Source organism: Hipposideros armiger, unplaced genomic scaffold (assembly GCF_001890085.2).
Source record: "Hipposideros armiger isolate ML-2016 unplaced genomic scaffold, ASM189008v1 scaffold_6, whole genome shotgun sequence".
Classification (NCBI taxonomy): Eukaryota; Metazoa; Chordata; class Mammalia; order Chiroptera; family Hipposideridae; genus Hipposideros; species Hipposideros armiger.
The window spans coordinates 6,228,429-6,250,032 of NW_017731356.1; the positions used below are offsets into that span (position 1 = coordinate 6,228,429).

Below are 21,604 nucleotides of genomic sequence, written 5' to 3' on the forward strand. Positions count from 1 at the left end.
GTACAGGTGATTACGGAAGACCATGCAAAAGAGCTGGGTCTAAATCAATTTACATACAATAGAAAGCTACTGAAGGATTTTAAGCAGAAAACAAACATGATCAGATTTCTAGCAACACACTATAAGAGGACAGTTAAAAGGTCACTGCTAGACTCCATGTGATACTGAGTCTAAACAAAGCAGCAGGAAAAGAATAGACAGAATATGACAATTACAGCTAATCATGGTATATAGAAGACAAAATCCCATAGTGGGAGGATACCATTATTTGTCTTTTGTTTTTCTTTTCATTTAAACACATAATCTAATCATAAACCCTGAATCTCTGTGAGGGATTCAATGACTTGACATATAAAGGTCTTCCTTATAGCAAAAAAATACACAAACCTACAAAAAGGCTTTTAAAAAAGTAAACCTGCTTAAAAGAGAAACCAAAACATCACAATGAAGAATAAAAACAAAAACTATCTGGCATTTAAATAATAAAGCTAATAATTATGAAGAAAGTTATTATAATTGCAACTATATGCTATTTCTTAAAAATAAAGAAAAATCAAATATAATAGTATAACATAACATTCTTCCCAGCATGTTCAATTTCACACCTTAATTTTCAGGGTCATTTTCCAATAGTACTTAAGGGCTACATAATTTTTTCCAAGTGTCTCTCTTAAACCTTGAGGGATATTCAAATTCCTTGTTTTAAGAAAACATCAAAAACACTCTTTTGAAGAAAATATCATGTTTACCTATTTTCCCTTCTTCAGCTGTTAAGAAGTTGCAAGTCTGCTAGAATCTCATTTAACAATAGCTTTGCATACTACATTTTAGCAATTCTCCAACAATGTTTTCATAGACTTCATGACATCCTGTAGCTTTTTCAAGATGTGTTACTTTATTTTATAATACAACCACTTCTCATCTCTTCCACCAATAAAGCCCAAATCCAAGCCATCATCTCCTCTCCTCTGGACTGCTGCAATGCTTTCTAACTTTCCTCCGGCTTCTGATGGCAAGGGGTTGAAAGGCACACAGATAAGACTCTTCTCTGTCCCATGCATGGAAACCCCAGGAAACATTTTAAAATCTAAATTAGATCCTGCTTAAAACTCTCCCATGACTTTCAATCGTATTTATACTTCATTCACATGCCAGCTTAAATGTCACCTCCTAGGAGAAGCCTGCCTATCCAAACTAAAATAGAGTCCTCTGCAAACTCCTAGTATGTCTTGTATTTTTTCCTCAGGCACTATTACTTGTCATGTACTACTACATTATAAATTTGCTTATTTAGTATCTCCCCCAACCTCCACACATATACCCCCCGGAACATAAGTTCCATCAGGGCAGGGGCTTGGCCAGCTAGATTCAATTCAACATTGAGAACAGTGTCTAGCACATCAGAGGCATTCAATAAACAGAGCCAATTACATGAATATAATACTATATTGTCACATGTTAATAAAAGCCATCAGTGAGAGGCTGAGTAACAAAGACCTAGACACAATAGATATAAAGACATGCTACTATCACACAGACAGAGATGGAATAATAGGAATTGTTAGTTTATTAGTGGATATTTTGTGATACGACAATTTTTGCTTGCGTGCATGCCCTCACGTGATAAATATTTCATTCATAAAGATCTCATGTATATCAGAAAGTGAATGCTAAGCTTAAAAATAACAACATCCCACAGATTGAGTCATTCCTAAGTGTTTTAAGGAAAATAAAGTATGGAGAAAAACAAGCTGTAAAATTACACAGCTCAAGTAACCCCAGAATCAAGTAAAACTGACAAGGCTCTCCATAACATGGTTAATGGGAAAAATAGCAAATATCCCAGGAATGCTCTATAACTAGAATGTCCCCCGTGCCTCTTTCCCCACATACCATACCAAACCACACCCACACTAGCTTTCCTGAACTGACTCAAGTTCAAAAAGCTAGTGTAATCTCTTGTACTGGCATCACACTGCCTGATAATTCATGTGTTAACCTGAAACTGTCTGAAAAGCTTCCATTGCACCATTATCCTAAATGGATTAGCAGGTGAAAACATGTAAAATTACTCATACTTTCAACATTTCAAGGAAAAAGTTTCATATTCTAATTTTAGGTAGTACATACTTCATCAAATAGAACTTTGGAAGACATTTCACAAATACTTAGTGAATGAGGACAGTCACTAGTATCAGTCTAAAATCCAGAGAAATGGTTGCGAGCAAGACAAATGTAGTCCTTGCTCCAATAGAGAATACAGATTGAAGACTTAGTTAAATTAATAACAGGGAGTTATGAAAAGATACCAGGGAGATCTAAACTAACAGCTCTATTTCATGCCCTCATTTTAAATCTGGGGAAAGTGAGCTGCCCAAGAAAATTCAACAAGTTATGGGAAAAGCCTACGGTTTTACTTTATCGAATTATCCCCCAATATTACTATTTCATGTTTTCAAATGATAGATTTTTCATGTCATCTGATTTTATTTCACAAAATATTTAAAGCTATCGTTATTTCACAAATCCACTAAACTTTCAATCCAACAGTGAATTCATGTTACAACATTTTACTCAGTAACTGTTCCTGATGTGAAAAGTCAAAACATTAAGGAAACAGATGAGCCATCTGAATCTCATTTCTAGATCATGACCAAATGTAATTTCTCAGGGGTTTTGTACATTACATGTAAAAGACTCCCAAGGGCTAGTACCACATGTGCACTTTGTAACATAATTCCTAAGCAATTATAAGTTTGAAGCTTTGTACCTGTGTGATGGAGAAGGAGCTTCAAATTGAGGCACTGTGCTATCTTCACTGACAGGAGAGTATAAGCCACTCATTTCCTGAAAGCACAATTATTTGAGTTATAGTTGATATTTCAAACAAAAGATATACACATCAAAATGAGATACATTATATTCCTTTCCAACCCTAATTTTTATCAGTCCCTTTTTGTCTCAACATCCAACTTTCTCAAGGCTTCCTCTCACAGAATATAAAAGCAAGGATATCTAAAAAGTAAACAGATAAGCCTTTTCTCTGGTACACATTCTTAAAGAACTAGAAATTCTTTAATATTTGTTGCCACGCAGCTGTGCAGCCGTCTGTCTCCCCGTGCTTAACCCTAAACTGACCCTTTTGAGGACAGTGCTCATACACCTTGTGTCTGTCTCCCTGTTTGGCTCCAAAGGATGGCTGGTTAGTCAATGACGGGTAAGATTCCTCGTGGGAGGAACAACCTAAGACAGGCATGGTCGGGTGGGGGCCATTAGGAGAAATCTCGGGGCTCACAGAGGTGGGCATGAGCCCTCACTTGCCCCCCCAAAAGACTGGAGGTTTTCTACCTCTGTGGCTACATTCCTTCCCTCAACCTGCTTGGGAAGTGAGCTGAAGGTGTGATAGTATCTGTCCTTGGCACAGTAATCTTATCTTCCTGGGGTCATTTGCATATAGGGTGTGTGAAGGCAGAGCATCTGTCTTTATTGCTGCAGGCGGACTCTCGGTAATAGCAGCTTGCAGGCATGGGTAATTTGGCTTGAGCAAATTCTCAGGAATGAGACTGCAGACTGTGGAGAGAACAATGCTACTTCCAGGTGGGTGGAGAAATAAAAGCCGTGTGTGGGCCCATTAAGGGCTTTTAGTCCATGAGGCTGGAGACCCTTGGCCCCACACTCATTTAACTTTTGACTGCTGTTTCTTTTATTTCTTAACCCTTCGCCGCCCCCTCTCATTCTCCCACTGCTCATGTTGTGCGGGAAGCAACAAATATTGTTCATCACTAATGAAGCCACCAATGCAAAAAAAAAAAAGACAAATGTAAATACAGTTGAGCCTTGAACAATGTGAGGGTTACATGCAGCAGCCCCACCCCCCTCCACATAGTAAAAAATCCATGTATAACTTTTGACCCCCCCACCCCCAAATTTTCACTGTTTTTGACCAGAAGCCTTACCGACAGCATGAGCCGTCAATTAACATATATTTTGTATGTTATTATATATGTATTACATACTGTATTCTTACAAATAAAGTAATCTAGAAAAAGAAAAATGTTATTAAGAAAATCATAAGGAAGGGAAATACATCTATATAATAGTATTTATTGAAAAAAAAATGGATCTGCGCAGTTCAAACCTGTGTTGGTCAAGAGTCAACTGAATTTTAAATGACATGTGCGGTACACTACTGAACAATGAACTAGCTGATCTGGGTGAGGACCTACTGAAAAATATTGAGATAAATATGACAGTATGGTAACTGGATCATTAGGTTCAATTCACTGAAGTACCAAAGGACAGGGATTGTCTGTCTCTGCTTTAAATACATTCTCTGCAAACATCAAGTAAAGTAACACTCCTCTTGATTTAGGTATTAGCTTTGTTTAATAATCGACTTCAGCTCTAAGTTTTGATCATTAACCCAGACAAAAAGCCTCCAAATCAACTATTATTGCATAAATTATGCCTCTAAATCATACCAACAAACTGGCTTCCTTTATGTTCCACATTTTGAAAAAAAATTTTAAATGCCACTAAAGATACATAATCAAACAGAATTATTTCTGACTAATCCAAGTTCAGTTCAATCATATAGTCAAGCAAGGGGCATAAATATACAGTAGTAACAAGTTAGAAATGCCACATGGGATACTGAACTTCCACTAAATAGTGAGCTCAACATTAATTAATATGTATCAGCAAAAGAAAATGATAACACATGTGAATAATTAAAAACATATAGTAAATTTAAATAGAGCTGAAGACAATAACCTCACATCACAATATTCTATGAGCCTCTCAAAGGTCCTCCCATAGATTTCTATAAGTAAACTATGTCATATTATAAATCCCTACATTATTGGTAATGTATTATATCTTTTCAAAATTAAGCTCAGTACCTAGTAATTCAGTAGCTATGTAAAAATGATTTGTTTAAAAAAAGAATGCAATGATGACATCATTTTAACAGTAATAATCGAAAGTTTTGTGGGAGTTGATTTAGTTAATATGATGGCACACCAAGAAAACTGATTTTTTTCAAACTATCTGATAATTATGGCAATAAAACACAGTGAAAACAAATTTAAAATGTATTTTTTATCATCAAGAAAGTGATGCTTTTTCTATAAAAATATCAATTAAAGTAACATCTGGTACTTTCTACATAACAAAGACCAATGCCATAAATTTAATTCAGCAATTTAAAAGAAAGTGACAATTTCATGCAATTGAAAAATTGCTTGAGATGTGAGAAATTCTTGGTATCTTACTTCCACTCTTTTAATATCTTCTTCCAAAACGCTGAGTTCCTTCTGGATCTGTTCCAGTTGCTGTAGATAAAAGAGAAAAAGCCTAAATCAACCATACTGGCAAAACCAAGGTTATAAAACAATTATACATTTGGAAAATGAGTCCCAGTTTCCTAGGAGACTGGGCACTAGTGGTAAACTGCAGGATGAAAACCAGTACAAAAAAAGAGCTGGCAGTCCCTATGTTAAAATGTAAATATAGAGACAATATTCAAGAAGACTCAGCATTGACTTCATAATAAAAACATGAAAGATGAACAATGTGACTTAAAAATATAAGACATCCAAAGAACTTTCACATTACCTCATTTAACTGTAGCAATTAATGTCAGCATGTCAGTCAACCCCATTTAAAAAATAAAAATTAGTCTCATGGAGGTTAAATTCCACCGTCCAAAAGCAATCACAAGTTACATCTAAACATTTCCTTTTTAAGCATTTTTTAAAGCATATTTAAGATGTTTTACATTTGATATCTTACCTATTGCATCTTAACTTTTTCCATGCCATTAAAATGTAAACATTTTAATTGATGAATCACATTCAACTATATGTAACTATTCCCTGCTCGCCAGAGATTTAAGGTGTTGGCAAACTATCATAAGTAATTCTTATGAGTCTGAACATATGAGTCTGAATTTCAAATTTTATTGAGATTAAAAATGAAATTACTATAACAAAAGAAATAAAACAAAATCGGTTTCCAGAAGCACTATACAAATTTAAATTTCTATCACCAGTATATATTGAACCAATTTTTAAACGTAAAATAACAATAATGGATACTTATGTAATACTTATTGCCAGGTGTTATTACACATTAGGAAAATGAAACACAGAAAGGTTAAATGATCATTTTATCACCCAAGATCATTCAGCAAGTAAGCGGCAGACCTGGAGTTCAAATCAACACAGCCATCTTGTTCAAGCAGTCATTCTGTTGACCACAGTGCTATACTACTTCTTGAAAGGAGTACCTTATATTACTGAACTTGCATTTCTCTAATGACTGGTAAGGGTAAACAGACTTTTAAGGTTTATTAACATTAGCGCCCTCTCTTCTGTGGCAATACATACATAGTTGATAATATAATTGATAACTTACTAATTCAAATATTTACCAAACCTAAGGATTTTGCCAAGCACTGGGAAGAACAAGGTTTAGAAAACTACAGCCCTTGCCCTCGTGGAACTCAGTCTAGGGGAGATGGCAAATGAGTAAACCAGTAGTTAAAATACCATGTAAGCATTATGATGGTGGTATGCACACAGAATTAAGAGAACACAGATTGTTCCTAACCTAGATGGAAAACTCAGGAGGAGAGAGACAACTGGATAACTGAAATTCGATTTGAAATTAAATGAAAAGCTGAGCCCTAAAGGACTGAGAATTTTTCCAGGTGGAAAATAGTGGGGAAATACAGAATAAGCAGGGAATATAATAACACATACAAAGGCATAAAAACTATGAGAAAGGAAAATAATAAATCTGAGGAAGCTATGACAAATCACCCACTATCAACCAGCACAGTCAGAAAATATGAGAACGAGAACCGGATGTAGGGAACACCAATGTTTAAGAGATGGGCAAAGAAGGAAGGAGCAACCCTGTATTAACTATCAAGGAGGGCAGAGCAGTAGCCATAAAACTAGGAGAAAAAACAACATACTAGAAACCTGGGGGAGGGGGCCGGGGAGAGGTGTAAACAGAGTGAGCGATAAACACTGTCAAATGCTTTAGGCTCTTCCATCTACTTTAATAAACTTTCCTCCACCCTACCATTTTTCACAATTCTCCTACTCACGCTCTCCCTCAAAGATATAGTCTGTCTTAGAACAGTTTCAAATAAAAGCTGGTCAACTGATAAATTCTCTCATGCCCCAGGTTTCAGAGAACTAGTGGGGGCTCACCACTTCTACTGCATTCCACAGCCATTTCCAATAATTAGTCTTCCACTCTAATATAAAAACCACTCTGGTCTGGCTGGATCCAAACAGCCTAATCACTCTCTTCTCATCTTAGCCATCTATAAACACCCCAATTATTTCCAACATCACTGAAGCATTTTGTCTTTTAGTTCACAGACATTTTCAACTCCTGTGATCCTATCCTCTAATTCAGCAAAGAATCCCATGGTCATCCCTTAACCATTTTCATTTAATTACCTTGAAATGCTTCACCTTTAAAATCCTTATTTAAACAAATGCTGGGTGTCTTTAGTATGAAGATCTTTAGTAAAAATATATTTTAAAAGAAGGATGAAAGTAAACATCTATAATATCAACACCTAGAGATAGCCAATATTACTTGTGTGATGTATAATACATAATTAAGATCAAATTAATTTTGATTCCACTTCTGAACTTGAAATACCAGAAAAGAATTCTAGTATCACCTGAAATTCCAAAATATTAAAATCTAATGCCCTATTGTCTGAAGAATATGTCCCATCCTTCTAATACTTATATATATATAGTGAACTAAATAAAACTGCCAATGTTCAAACAATTTTTATTTCCAAAAACAGCAATTTCACATGGTTCAATTTAAAATAAAACAACTAAAATTTAAGCCCTGCCCTAATACATATACAGGTAAGAGTGTAAAACAAAATGATGTATCCTACATATGTGAAAAAAGTCTGAAAAGGTATCAAGACAAAAATAAAATAAAAAAAGTCTGGAGAAACAGAAACTATTTAGAGACCATATATTAAATTTGAGGCATTTACATTTCATAAGGAGATTCTGAATTTCTTCTCATCTTCTTCCAGGGTTTGGAGATCTAAATTACTATGGCATTGTGTTATTGTGATATGTCATAAGAATACTTATTTGGTGTTTGTTAGGGCTCCTGGCCACAGCTCCTGAAACCCTTGATGGTGTCTTTCTGTGTGCTAATGACATGACAGGTGGAGTGGGGCTCCTGTACAGGCTCCAGAAGAGGGATGGTTGCCAGGGGAAGTAACCATGTGATTAGAGAGTTGGAACTTTCAACCCCACACCCCAACATTCAGGGAACGGAGAGGGGCTGGAGACTGAGTTCAATCACCGATGGCCAATAAATCATGCCTATGTAACAAAAACTCCATTAAAAAACAAAACAACAACAACAAAAAACCCAACTTATGGGATTCAAAGGGCTTCTGGGTTAGTGAACAAGTGATGATGGGAGCGTACCAAGCCTGGGGAGGGCCTGGAAGCTCTCTGCCCCTTCCCACCCACACACTTTGTCCTACGCACCTCTAACATCTGGCTGTTCCTACATTGCATACTTTTATAATAAACTGGTCATCTAGTAAGTAAACTGTTTTCCTGAATTCTGTGAGCCATTATAGCAAGTTATCAGACTTGATGAGGGGCTCTTGGGACCCTGAAATTTACAGCCAATCTGTCAGAAGCACAGGTGACAACCTGGACTTGTGATTAACATCTGAAGTAACATTTCATTCTTGTGAGACTGAGCCTTTAACCTGTGGGATCTGGGGGTAGAGGTAGATAGTGTCAGAATTGTTTGACTATAGGACACCTGGTTGGTGTCTGTGGAGAACTGAGAATAGCCTGGTGTGGGAAAATCAGCCACACATTTGGTGGCCAGAAGTATGGAGAGTAGAGTGATGAATAAAGGAAATAAGTGTTTTCCTTTCTGGTATCAATGTGAGACATTATAGTATAGGAAATAGAAGACAAAGGGCAACCATTTAAAAGAAGTGGAAAGATTTGGGCAAAGTTCACTCTGCAACCATCGTTCATAATCAGAGAGACAGAATACAGAAAAAAATCATGAATGAGTCCAAGAGTGTTTTGGAGATACATGAAGGAAGTCCATAAAGATGAACTGCCATTATCTGAATGAAAATCAATCACAAACTGGGAAGAACAGGCAAACCCCTGGTCTTATCATCATTATGAATTTGGGGACTACTAAAAGTAATAATAATAATAAATACATAAGATGGTGAAATGCCACTTGTGAGCACAGTCCTAAGCACTCTTTTAACACAAAACCCAAATAAAATTTAAAGAAACATTTAAATTTAAGAAGTGCAATAAAATCTCAGAATCCCTTAAGACTAAATAAAAGAATTCAAACTGAAGAATGCCTTTTACTGACATTAGATTTGGTGCAGGTAGGTATCATTGACATGCATTCATTTAACCTTCGGTCAACCTTTGGTCATAATTTGATAAAATAGGCTAAAGTATTAAACTCAGTATCTGAACTTTGTTTTTTAAAAGCTAATATAGTCAGAATAAAATTACAGCTGCCAAGACTACTTCAATCACCTGACATATTCCAAACTGAACAAAAGAATACTGGTACACTTTCAGAAAAAAGCTGGTTTAAAAAAAATGTAGCAAAACTGAATACACATAAAAACAGTGAGATGCCACTACACACCTATCAAAACATCCAAAATCCAGAACACTGACAACACCAAATGCTGATGAAGATTTGGAGCAACAGGAACTCCCATTCCTTGGTGGTGGGAATGCAGAGTGGTACGACCACACTGAAAAGCAGTTTAACAGCTTCTTAAAAAATCAAACATAGCCAGTAAAGCAACATCCTCCACAACTAGACTGTAGAACAAAAGGACAGCAATTTGTCTGTTCCCCTTCCCCGATTCCCCAATGCTGTTCCCTCTCCTAATTCCCCAATGAAATCTTTAAAAAAAAAAATCAAATAACTCTTACACAGGATTCAGTAATCACGATCCATGGTATTTACCCAAATGAACTGAAAACTTATGTCTACACAAAAACATGTTCATAACAGCTGTATTTATAATTGCCAACACTTGGAAGCAACCAAGATGCCCTTCAGTAGGTGAATGTATAAATAAACAATGGTCCATCCAGACAATGGAATATTATTCAGCGCTAAGGAGAAATGAGCTTTTAAGCCATGAAAAGACACAGAGGAAACTGAAATGCTTATTACTGTGTAAAAAAGGCCAATCTAAAAGGCTATATACCATATGATCCCAACTCTATGACATTTTGGAAGAGGCAAAACTATCGAGACAGTAAAAATCAGTGCTTTTGAGGGTTTGGGGGTAGGGCAAGGGACAAACAGGTAGTACACAGAGGAATTTTAGGGCAGTGAAAACACTTTGTATGATACTATAATGATAGATACATGTCATTATACATTTCTCCAAACCCACAAAATATATAAAACCAAGAAAAGAACCCTAAAGTAAACTATGGACTTTGGGTGATTACAATGTGTCAATGAAGGTTCCTGAACTATAACAAATGAACCCTCTGGTGGGGATGTTGATAACAGGGGAGGCTATACATATATGAGGGTAGAGGGTATATGGGAAACCTCTGTACCTTCCTCTCAATTTTTTTTGTGAACCCAAAATTGCTCTTAAAAAACCCCCCCCCAAAAAAACTCTTTAAACTTTCTCTCTCTCTCTCTGTAAGAGTTACCACCAAAAGTAAAGCAAATTTAGCCATATGAAATACAAACTAAAGTGTTACCATCCATACCGCTTCCCCAAAACAAACATACTTTATACCTAGTTCCTGTAATGGCAGGCTTAATTCAGCTCTCCCACAGCAACGATCTAAGTTGAGAAGAACACAGAACAAGACCCTCCCCTGCAAAACTGGACTACAAGGGGCATATTAAGATGGCTTATTTGAAATCAAATGTAAAGATGTCAACACCAGTAGACTGTGATAAGTTATGAATGCATAATGTAATACCTAGAGCAACTCCTAAAATACTACACAAAGAAACATACTCAAAAACATTATAAATAAATAAAAATGAAATTAAAAAAACATCCAAGTAACCCGGAAGGAGAAAAACATAAGAAAAACAAACAACAAAAACAACACAAAAAGAAACATAACACAAATAATAAAACGAAGGCTTAAGCCATAGCATTTAAATTAAATGTAAATGATCTAAATACACAATTAAAGGACTAGTTTGGCAGAATGAAAATAACTTCTGCTGTCTAAAACAAACTGGCCTTGGGCTGGCCGAGTGACACGTTGGTTAAGAGCTGGCTTGGGACGCCAGAGGGCCCCGGTTCGGATCCCACATATGAGGGCCAGTGACACTGCCCTCCACAGCTAAGATGCTGAACAACAGCTCAACCTGGAGCTGGGCTGCTGTGAGGTGATGGCGTAGGCTGCAGTGGGTTGTCGTGGGCTACCATGTGTAGCCAGCAGTCAGCGTGAGCGGCCAGCAGCCAGCGTGAGCGGCCAGCAGCCGCAGTGAGCGGCCGTCCAGAAGCCGGCGACTGATCTGCCTCGCCCAGGAAGAGCGCAATGATGGTGCCAACTTGGGCCAGTGAAGCAACGTCCTCCACAACTAGACTGAAGAATAAAAGGACAGCAACTTGTCTGTTCCCCTTCCCCAATTCCCCAGCGCTGTTCCCATCCCCCAATTCCCCACTTAAAAAAAAAAATCTTTAAAACAAACTGGCCTTGAATATGATTAAGTAATTGAGAAAACAGCAAGAATCCAGAAAATTAGCACCATGCATTTAAAAAACTTAACACTGCACCATGCAACTGCAGAAAACACACTCTTTTCAAGCACAAATATTCCCAAATTTAACCAACTACCAGGTGATGGTGCAAATATATTCAAATGAATAAAACACAAAGTATTTTCTAGTAACAATCCAGTTATAACAGAAATAAGTAACAAAAAGGCAACAGGAAAATCCCCATGTCCAAGTAATAAGTAGTTTATTTCTAAATAACTCATAGGTTTAAGAAAAACTATAATGAAAATTACAAATTATTTTAAACTAAGGAATAACAAACAAAATACCATACCAAAATCATCAGATGCAGCTTAAAAAACCCCAAAAAACCAAATTAAAAAACCCCAAAACTATGGCTTTAAACGCTTGTATTAGAAAAAAGTCTGCATAATATGTAAATCGAAGTTAACAAATTAGAAAAGGAACAACAAAATAAAACCAAAGAAAGTAGAATAATAGAAGCTATAAAGAGCATAAATTAATAAAATGGAAAACAAAAATAAAATAGAGAATATAAAGCCAGAAGTTGATTCTGAGATAAAACTCCTAAGATTGATACATCTCTGGCAATAATCGATGAAGAAATAAAGAAGAAAAGGCACAGCACTAATGAGCAGAGTGAAAGACGTCACTAAAAACTCTGGGGACATTAAAAACTTAGTACTCAGACAAATCTTATACCAACATATTTGAAAATTTAGATAAAATAGGCAACTCTGAGAAAGAATATGTCATATCAAAAGCGATATCTAAAACCAAAACCTGAGTAAGCATACAACTGTTGAAGCAACTGAATCAATAGTTTAAAACCTTCTGCAAACAGGTCCAGATAACTTCTCCAGCTAGATCTTTAAACATTCACCAAAGACAGCATTCCTAGACTACACAAATTCTTCCAGAAAAAAAGAAAAAGAAGGTATATTTCCCAACTCATTTGATAACACAAAAAAAATCTTTATAAAAAAACTGGCCAAGACCAGTGTTAAAAAAAAAAATTATCGGACAATCTCACTAATGAACATTGGATATAAAAATCCTAAATAAAATATCAGCAAACCAAATAATATAGAAGAGGAAGTACATCATGACCAAGTGTGGTTTCCGTAAGGCATACAAGTAAGGTGAATAACCATCCTGTTGGGGTTTCCTAGGATGCAGGACATTCCGGGATAAGGCTAGAATACTCCCGGGAAAATCAGGATGGTTTGCCCAGGAGTGTCGTCACCCTAAGCACAAAGTTGACTGACTTCTTAATGTTAAACCAATGTAATGATTCATATTAACAGAACGAAAAATAACTTATATCATTTCTGAGGCACAAAAATTTTGGAGAATATTCAACCCCCATTAATGATTTAAAAAAAAGATCCTCTTAAGAAAGTAAGAATAGAAATTTACTTCCTTGAATGATAAAAGGAACCTACAAAAAACCTACAGAAAACATCATACCTAATGGTGACACGCCGAAAGCTTTCACTTTGAGATCAGCACCAAGACTAGGATGCCCCGCTATCACCACTTCTATTCATCATTGTACCGGATGTCCTAGCCAGCAGAGTAAGACAAGAAAAATAAATACAAGATATAAGAATCATAAAGAAAGAAACTAAACTGTTATTTGTAGATGATGATGTGCACACAGAAAACAAAAGAATTTATAAATTATCAGAATTAATGAGAGTTTAGCAAGGTTGCTGGATACACAAACATGTATGTGTAAAAATTAACTGTATTTCCATACACCAGCAACAAACAGTAAGAAACTGAAATTAAAGACAGAGACATCATTTACAATAGCATAAAAAATGATTGAAAACCTAAGAACAAATCTAAAATAAAGGTGTGTAAGAATAATACCCTGAAACATATCAAAATTTTGAAGGAAATGCTTAAGGACCTAAATATACAGAGAAAAATACCATGTTCGTGGTTTACAAGACTCAATATTGTAAAGATATATTCTCCCAAATTGATCTACAGAGTAACCCCAATAAAAATCACAGGTTTATCATGAAAATGTACCAGCTAGTTCTAAAATTTATACAGAAATACAAAGCCATGAATAGCTGAGATATTCCTAAAGAAGAACAATAATTTATTTTAAAGTTCTAGTATTTAATACAATGTGGTATTGCCAAAAAGAAAGACAAAAAGACCTGTGGGACAGAAGAGAGAGCCAAGAAACAGACTCACACATATATGGACGTATGAAGACAAAGATGGTACTTCAGAGCAATGGGGAAAGAATGGACTTTTTAATTAAGGATGCTTGAACAGCTGGATATCCACATGAAAAGTTCCTTATCCCTCACATTATACACAATAAATTCCCAAGTAGATTATAGATCTGAATGTGAAAAATAAAGGGTTAAAGCTTCAAATAGATAATATAGCAAAATGTCTTCATGACCTCCAGTGGAAAAATATTCTTTACCTGACACAAAAAGCACTAATTATAACAGGAAAGATGGATAAATCTGACTCTATTAAAGACAGAAACTCCTGCTCATCAAATGACATCAATTAAGAAAACGAAAAAAGCAGCCCAATTAGAGGAGGAAAATATTTGCTATAGATAGATAAGATAATAGATCGATAATAGATAGACAGACAGAAAGGACAAATAATTTTTATTTAGAATATATAAACAAACCATTAAGAAACAGCTAAACAGAAAAGGTGCCAAAAGTCTTAAGCAATCATTTCACACATACACAAAAAATTTAAATGGCCAAGAAACATAGTACCAGATGCTCAATCTAATTAATTAGTCATCGGGAAAATTAAATTAAAACCATGAAGAGATAGAAATGTATACACCAAGATTAGCTAAACTAGGAAGTCTATTGATACCAAGTGTTGGCAAAAATACAGTGCAATAGGAACACTCATATAATGTCTGTAGGAAAAGTAACTAATACAAGTGCTTAGGAAACCAGTTTGGTACTATCTATTAAATTTGAAGATATACTATGACTCATCAATTCCACTTCCATATGCATGCCATACAGATATATATGCTAATACACACCTGGCTACATATACAAGCAGCATTTTGTGACTAGCCCAAAACCGAAAACAACTCAAAAGTCCATCAATCAACAAAAATGAGGCATATTTAATAGAACAGAACAAACATGAATTGACTATAGCCATATACAAAATAAGGATGAATCTTAACGTTGAGCCAAAGAAGCCAAGAACAAAACATTACTACAAAAGTGCATTTATATAAGTTCAAAACAAGACATAAAAACTTAGACATCAAAACAATAAACAAAAACAGAGAGGTGATTACCATAAATAGCAGAATATTAACTACCTAACAGGCAAGGAAGAAAGCTATAATCTGGAAAGGGTAGGAAGCAATAATCTATTGTTTAATCAGATGGTGGTTTACAAGGATGGTCATTCTATTATGATTCTTCTAACTGCAAATTTGCTTAACGGACTTTTCTGTGTTTTATTTCATATAAAAACATTGTAAAATTCAACTCATTAAAATTCCAAACAAAACCAAAAGGAAACCAGGACTCACCAAAACTGTCCTATTGTAAATTAAACTGGTACCACAAATGTCCAGAAGTGTATTTTAAGATGAAATCAAATGAATATAAAGCAATTGTCCAAATGATAGTACAAATTTGCACAGATGAGACTGGCTTTTACATGAACCCCAAAGCCCTTTAGTTCAATCCAACCATAAAGAAAGAATAACATCTTCATTTATACACATATATTTATTAAATGCTGTGGTAGGCAGGCTCTAAGTAAGATAGCTGCCAAAGATCCCCCACCTTAGTATTTACACCCCTCTGTAATTCCCTCTCTTTGTGTGGGCTGGACCTAATGATTTGCTTCCAAGGAACAGAAAAACGCCCATGTGGTGGGATGTCACTTCAAGATTAAGTTACATACATTATGTGACTGCTGTCTTTAAAGCCCTTTGTGGCTTTCTCACGGGCTCACTGAGGCAAGCCAGCTGTCATGTAGTAAACTATCCTATGAAGAAGCCCATGTGATAAAGAATTGACATTTCTTTCCAACAGCCAGTGAGTGAGTTTGGAATGGTTCCCATTCCAGTGGAACCTTAAGATAACTGCTGCCCTGGCCAACACCTGGATTGTAGCTTGGTGAGAAACCGTGAGCCAAGGTACTCTGTTACACTGCACCAATATTCCTGACCCAAGACAGATATTAAATGTTTGACATTTTAAGCCACTGAATGTGAAGGTTAACTTGTTACACAGCAGTACATAACTAATTCAGATGGCTACTATGTGCCTTGCACATTCCTGTCTCTTAATATTTGAAAGAGAATCAGTAGGAAAAAATAAATCAAAAACAAAAATTACATATAGGATTCTAATAGCCCTAAAATACTAGCGAGATTTAACATTGGAATAAATAAGTACATTAAATCTGAAAAGTAGATTTAACTTCTAAATTGGTATAAATCAATGTCTAAACTAAGACTCATCACAACCCCAATTAAAAGTATGAAATCACAAAGTTAATTTTCAAAGTCTAAATGCTAATCTCTGGAAAATAAACTCAAAAGCAGAACTTCTGCCTTCTGGTATGTATTTTGCTTGAATAAGTTCAAGTATAAATTACACTACAGAAGATAAAACATTTAACAACTATATTCATTTTGAGGATTAAACATGCAAATGTACTTTATAACACATGCAAGAAGAAAATACAGCCACTCCATTCTGTCTGCACTAAATCAAGAGGCATTCATCAACTATATTTTCTAGGCTTAAGTTTATTATGCTTATAAATCACTACTGTACCTGACTCCAATCATAGAGAAATTTATGAAGTGTAATCAAAGTAATAGGTAAATTTTTAAAAGTCTGTTAACCTAGCTCCAAATTTTCAAATTTTTAAAACTTTGTTAACCTAGCTCCTCAAAGTCCCTTGTGTAATTAAACCTGAAATACTAAAAATCACTCGATGGATACATTGAAAATGAGAAAAAAATGTATTAATGACAGTATAACCAATGCACAGAAGAGGCACCATATTCAGAGGTGCTTGGAACTATAGTAGTATGTTTCTTGGTTAAACTGCCTATCATGATAAAATATGGACCAAGGCGAACCAAAATCAATCATTCACAGGATCATATTAGTTTGAACTAAAGTTAAGCTGAAAAGTTTTACAGCACCATTAACCTAGACCTTTAATAACAGAAATATAGAAACGCCAATACTAAGAGATATATGATCAAAGGCAGTATTATAGGAGGTGTTACTGGAGGCCACCAGCCACCGAATCAGAGGACAAATTAGGATCTCAAAGAAGAATCCTTGTTGGGAAACAATTCTCCACTGATCTCTCCCATTTCTGTTCATCTTGTGATAGCTTTTGTTCCCAATTACCTTTTCAAGGATGTACAGAGACCACTCAGGCAAGACAGAAACTGTGACTTCCTCCAGGACAGAGGGCAGATTTGTTTTCTGATCAACAAAATAAAAATAGTGTGTCCCTGCAGGGCAAAGACTGGACAGGTTTGCTAGCAGACCCTTTTAAAGACGGGGGTTTCCTCGGCTCAGGGTTCCTTAGTTGTAACAAATCCATTGTATGTGTGGCATCAACCTGGGTCTATCTCCACATCATCTCCACATCGCCCCTAGGAACATAGGGGTCAGGGGGAACTGATACAAAACTGAAGCTGATCTGCCAGACATGACGTAGTAAAGCCCTTTAACTCGGGAGTCTCCCTCATCTTCTGCCAGCATCTATAAAACTGTGGCAGGCTAACTTGTTAGCCTGCTAATAGGGTAAAACTCTCAGACCTTTCAAAGCTTTTCTAACAGTTACATGTTATATCCTTATTACCTGAGACAATTTCAAATCTAACAATTTATTGCAAGTATTTAATAGACCCCCAGAGAAACACTAAAAATCTCAGGGGCTAATGAAAATCTTAAGTAATTCAGGACACAGATAATGACCAGCCATTTCATTTAACCCCCAGATAGCCTCATATTTGTACTGTTGACTTAACTGATTCATTATCAGGTAACTTCCTACATACTGAATCTCACTTTTAGTGAGTTCAAAGTCTAAGGCAGAAAGAAACATGTACGACTACTGCAAAATAATTTCACATTCTGTTTTAAAAAGGAGGAGGGTATGTACAGAGTATGAAAAATTATCACTCTTCCAAAGAATTTTCTATAGTAATGCATGCTGAGTGCACATAATGAATTAATAATTTTATGTCCATCTGTTATAAAATTTTCAACTTTGGTACCTCAAAGTGTGGTCTGAGAACCAAGAGCATCATCACCTGGAGCTTACTAGAAATGTAGATTATCAGAGTCTAACACATACACCCTCAATCAGAAATTGTTTCCTAACAAGATCCTCAGGTGATTTTCATGCATATTAAAATTTAAGAAGTACCCACCAAAACAAAACAAAAGAATAAATCTTAAATTTATAAAGAAGATAATGGTTTTGTTAACAGGCATCTTAAAACAACAATTGTTAACAAAAGTTAAGAGTAAGAAAAATACAGTCATAAGCCATCTGAAAAACATTTAGTTATAAACAGCTAGCATAATACAGAAAAATCTTATCTAAACAAAGAAAAAGTTAAAAATACACATCATGAATAATCAAAAAAAGGAGGAATACCAAACTAAGATAATATAAGGTCTGGCAATGCACACTTAAAGTACTTCATCAAAATAAAGACATTTTTCAACGTTTTACTTTCAAAAATAATAAAGCTAGCCTAGAACCTAACACGTAATAGCTGGTCTTTTTTATTTTTTCCTTAGCTGAGCCATCCTGCCACCAGTAGGCAGCTCAGTGGCAGCTCAGCTCAGGCCGGGAATGGAACCTGCAACCCTGCTGCTCAGAACTCACACTCTTGAGCAAGCTCTTAACCAACTGAGCCACTCGGCCGGCCCTTGGTCATTTTTTTTAATGAGTAAAAAGTGTCCTACTTAGACAACTCAAACTAAAAATATATGAGATTTGAGATAGTTAGGAATTTAATATAAAACAACTTTCAAAGTTATTTTAGTATGCTACCCAGAACACAGGATTTTGCCTTTGATTTTCCCATAGTTTATACAAGGGTGAAATAATGAAGGAATTTTATATTAAATTAGAACATTCTAGTTATAAATTTGTTAATAAAAACTTATCTTCTAGCTATCATGCACGACTTACATTTTCCAAGTTCTAAACAGGTTTTTACTTGTTTTTATCTCGGCATGCATTTTTACTGTAACAAAAATTGTAACCCTTTCTAATTAAGGCTCTATTCCCTAAATTTTCCTAAATTTTCTTTTCAGGGTGAAGGGTAAGCTGTCATTTGATAATTCTATTTTCTATTCTTTATAGCTCCGAGGTTAAGTCATTGCATTCAATCCTATAGGAGACGTGTCAGCAAGGGATTTTTAAAAAGGGGTTTTCAAAGTTTCAAGTTGTAAAGGTAAAAGAAGTTAAAATAACAAAGCTTAAGAAAAACTGAAAACTCAAATGCTTTTTACATGTTTAAAAAAAATTTTTTTAGCTTGATATGCCTTTACAAAAATGGGGGTAAAAAGGGAGTAGTGAACAATAGTAAATGAAACATTAAGTAAAACACACAAAATAATATACCTCTCTCTTATTTCTTCTTGCAACCTTGAGGAATTCCATAAGGATCTGTAGTTGGGCTGCATGTGATTCCTATAATAGAAAATTATAATCGTTCTTTTAAAAATATAACTGTGAGTTCAAAGTTGTCTTTAATACCACAATATAACCAGTATGAAGCAACTTTATTCATCCATTTAAATCAGTCTATTACTATTTAATCAGTTTTCCCATTTGCTAATTTGCATTCTTAAAAGCAAGCCATTTTCTGTAAAACTAACAAATTTTAATAAACAGGTGTTTTAAATTATATTCCTCATATACCTTGCTGAAAAACTATTTGTTTTATAGGAAGTGGCAATTCTGTTGTCTGTCATAGCTTCCTATTCCCCAAACTAATATAACATCAAGGCAAAAATCATGGTGGCTCCAACAGAGTTTGTAGATACTAACATCACTTTCCCCATAAGAATTTCATTTGCAAGGGAGTAAGAATTATAATAAATGGGAAGAAATCCATACGTTTCAGAAGTCAAATTTACTATTTCTGGTTATTATCTACTCACAGATATGAAAATTAATATATTTCTTCTACAGAAGATTTCAGTCAAAATCGAATACTTAAAAACAAAAATGTTAATATAATCAAGTGAAAGGAGGGGGAAATAACCCAAATTGGTAACAAACAAAAATGTAATAGATAAATGACAATTATAAGTTTGACATTTTCTGGGCATCAAAAAATAAAATTATAAAAAATATATATTTTACTGTTAAAATTCACACAAAGAACCAAGGAATTCCCGGTGAATTGACAAATGTATGTAAAAAGAAAACCAAAAGCTAAAAATGGAGTAACAATAAGAAGTGGTTTATGAACAAATACAATTCTAATTTTTTATACATATTTGAAAATAATAAAAAAGGACAATGAAGCACTTCCAAAATAAATAAATAGGAAAGATTAATAAAACTTTCATTTACCTGGCTATGCAACAGAATTATCTGAGGCATTTGTTAAATAAATACTGGGAAAGATTTTATCAGATTGTGTTACTCTAGAAAACATTCCTATGTTCAACAAATCCTCAGCTGATAAGAATAAGCCAGTCAAAATTTGAAGAATCACTAAGATATTTACACATACTGCAAAAAAGCAAGGTCACTTCACCCCCACTCCCAGAGTCTATGCCCTTTGGGGAATGGGAGGAAATCTTTACGTTTTAAAGAATAAGAGGCAAAGTAGATCAATAAAATGTTTAAGTCAAGACAAATAAGGACAAAAGAGGACAAATATGAACTGACAATCACATTAGGATATTTCAGTTAACAAACACACCTGAACTAATGTGTCACAACTAAATAAATTTGTAAAACCTGGTGTCATGAAGATTTAAAAGTGAAATTTTTTCTTGCATATCAAACAGGTATTTATTGGACCGCAGACACACTTTTGAGAAGTTAAACTATCACAAAGACAAATTCACTGGTGCTCTGTGTCCCAACAATGTGACAAAGTATCCCAGAATCCTCTGCATCTTTCTTGGGACTCTACACTGATCATTTGTAACTGCCTACAGATTATTTGGCTAGAGAGCAAAGACCACATCTTTATACAAAAAGGGACATACCCAGCCAAGGCTGCTAATAAATAACAGTTCACCTGCAAAGGAAGTGTACAAACTATCTTCAAAATAGTTAAGTGTGAATACTTCATTTTGGTCTATCAACTAGGACACATAAATAGGATAGGAATGCAACTGATTTGTAGAAAATGGGGGAACCCCCCCAAAGCCGTATGACCAAAGAAATATCAGTTTTCCTTTGACCTTGCAATATCATTTGGCTTTGTAAATTAGAAGTACTATTCATTACTTGGATTTTAAGGGAAGGAAAGAAAAAAGAAAAGCAAGAGGGGGAGGAGGTGGAGTAGACAGAAGAGAAAACAAAACAAGACTTGACTTTCCAGGTGTAACAGAAAGTGCAAGTTACAGGACTCTAACCTAAAAACCCTTTAAAACGTTGAGAGTTTCCCCTACTTGGTTTCAGCGTCCCTATCTATAAAATAATCAGGTAACATTTCACAAATGCGAGTCATTTTCCCATAGCTTATGTAATTGTTACTATTATTTAGGTGATAATTTTTCTCTACATCAATACATTCTT

The 21,604-nt window shown here is 35.1% G+C and overlaps 1 protein-coding gene across 7 annotated transcripts in view; it reads right to left on the reverse strand.

The window, feature by feature from the left end:
- The window catches only part of COP1 (COP1 E3 ubiquitin ligase), a 125,380-nt gene that overhangs the window by 72,575 nt on the left and 31,201 nt on the right, over positions 1 to 21,604 (reverse strand). For 6 of the 7 annotated variants that reach the window (XR_002124687.1, XR_002124688.1, XR_002124690.1 and 3 more), the window contains exons 6-8: positions 19,463 to 19,531; positions 5,274 to 5,333; positions 2,771 to 2,847 (exon numbers count right to left, since the gene is read on the reverse strand). Coding sequence is in view for 4 of the 7 variants with exons in the window: in XM_019648453.1 (XP_019503998.1) it covers positions 2,771 to 2,847; positions 5,274 to 5,333; positions 19,463 to 19,531 (206 nt within the window). In the remaining 3 variants the exon portion in view is untranslated. The remainder of the gene's footprint in view (positions 1 to 2,770; positions 2,848 to 5,273; positions 5,334 to 19,462; positions 19,532 to 21,604) is intronic. The other variant, XM_019648486.1, reaches the window with a different exon arrangement.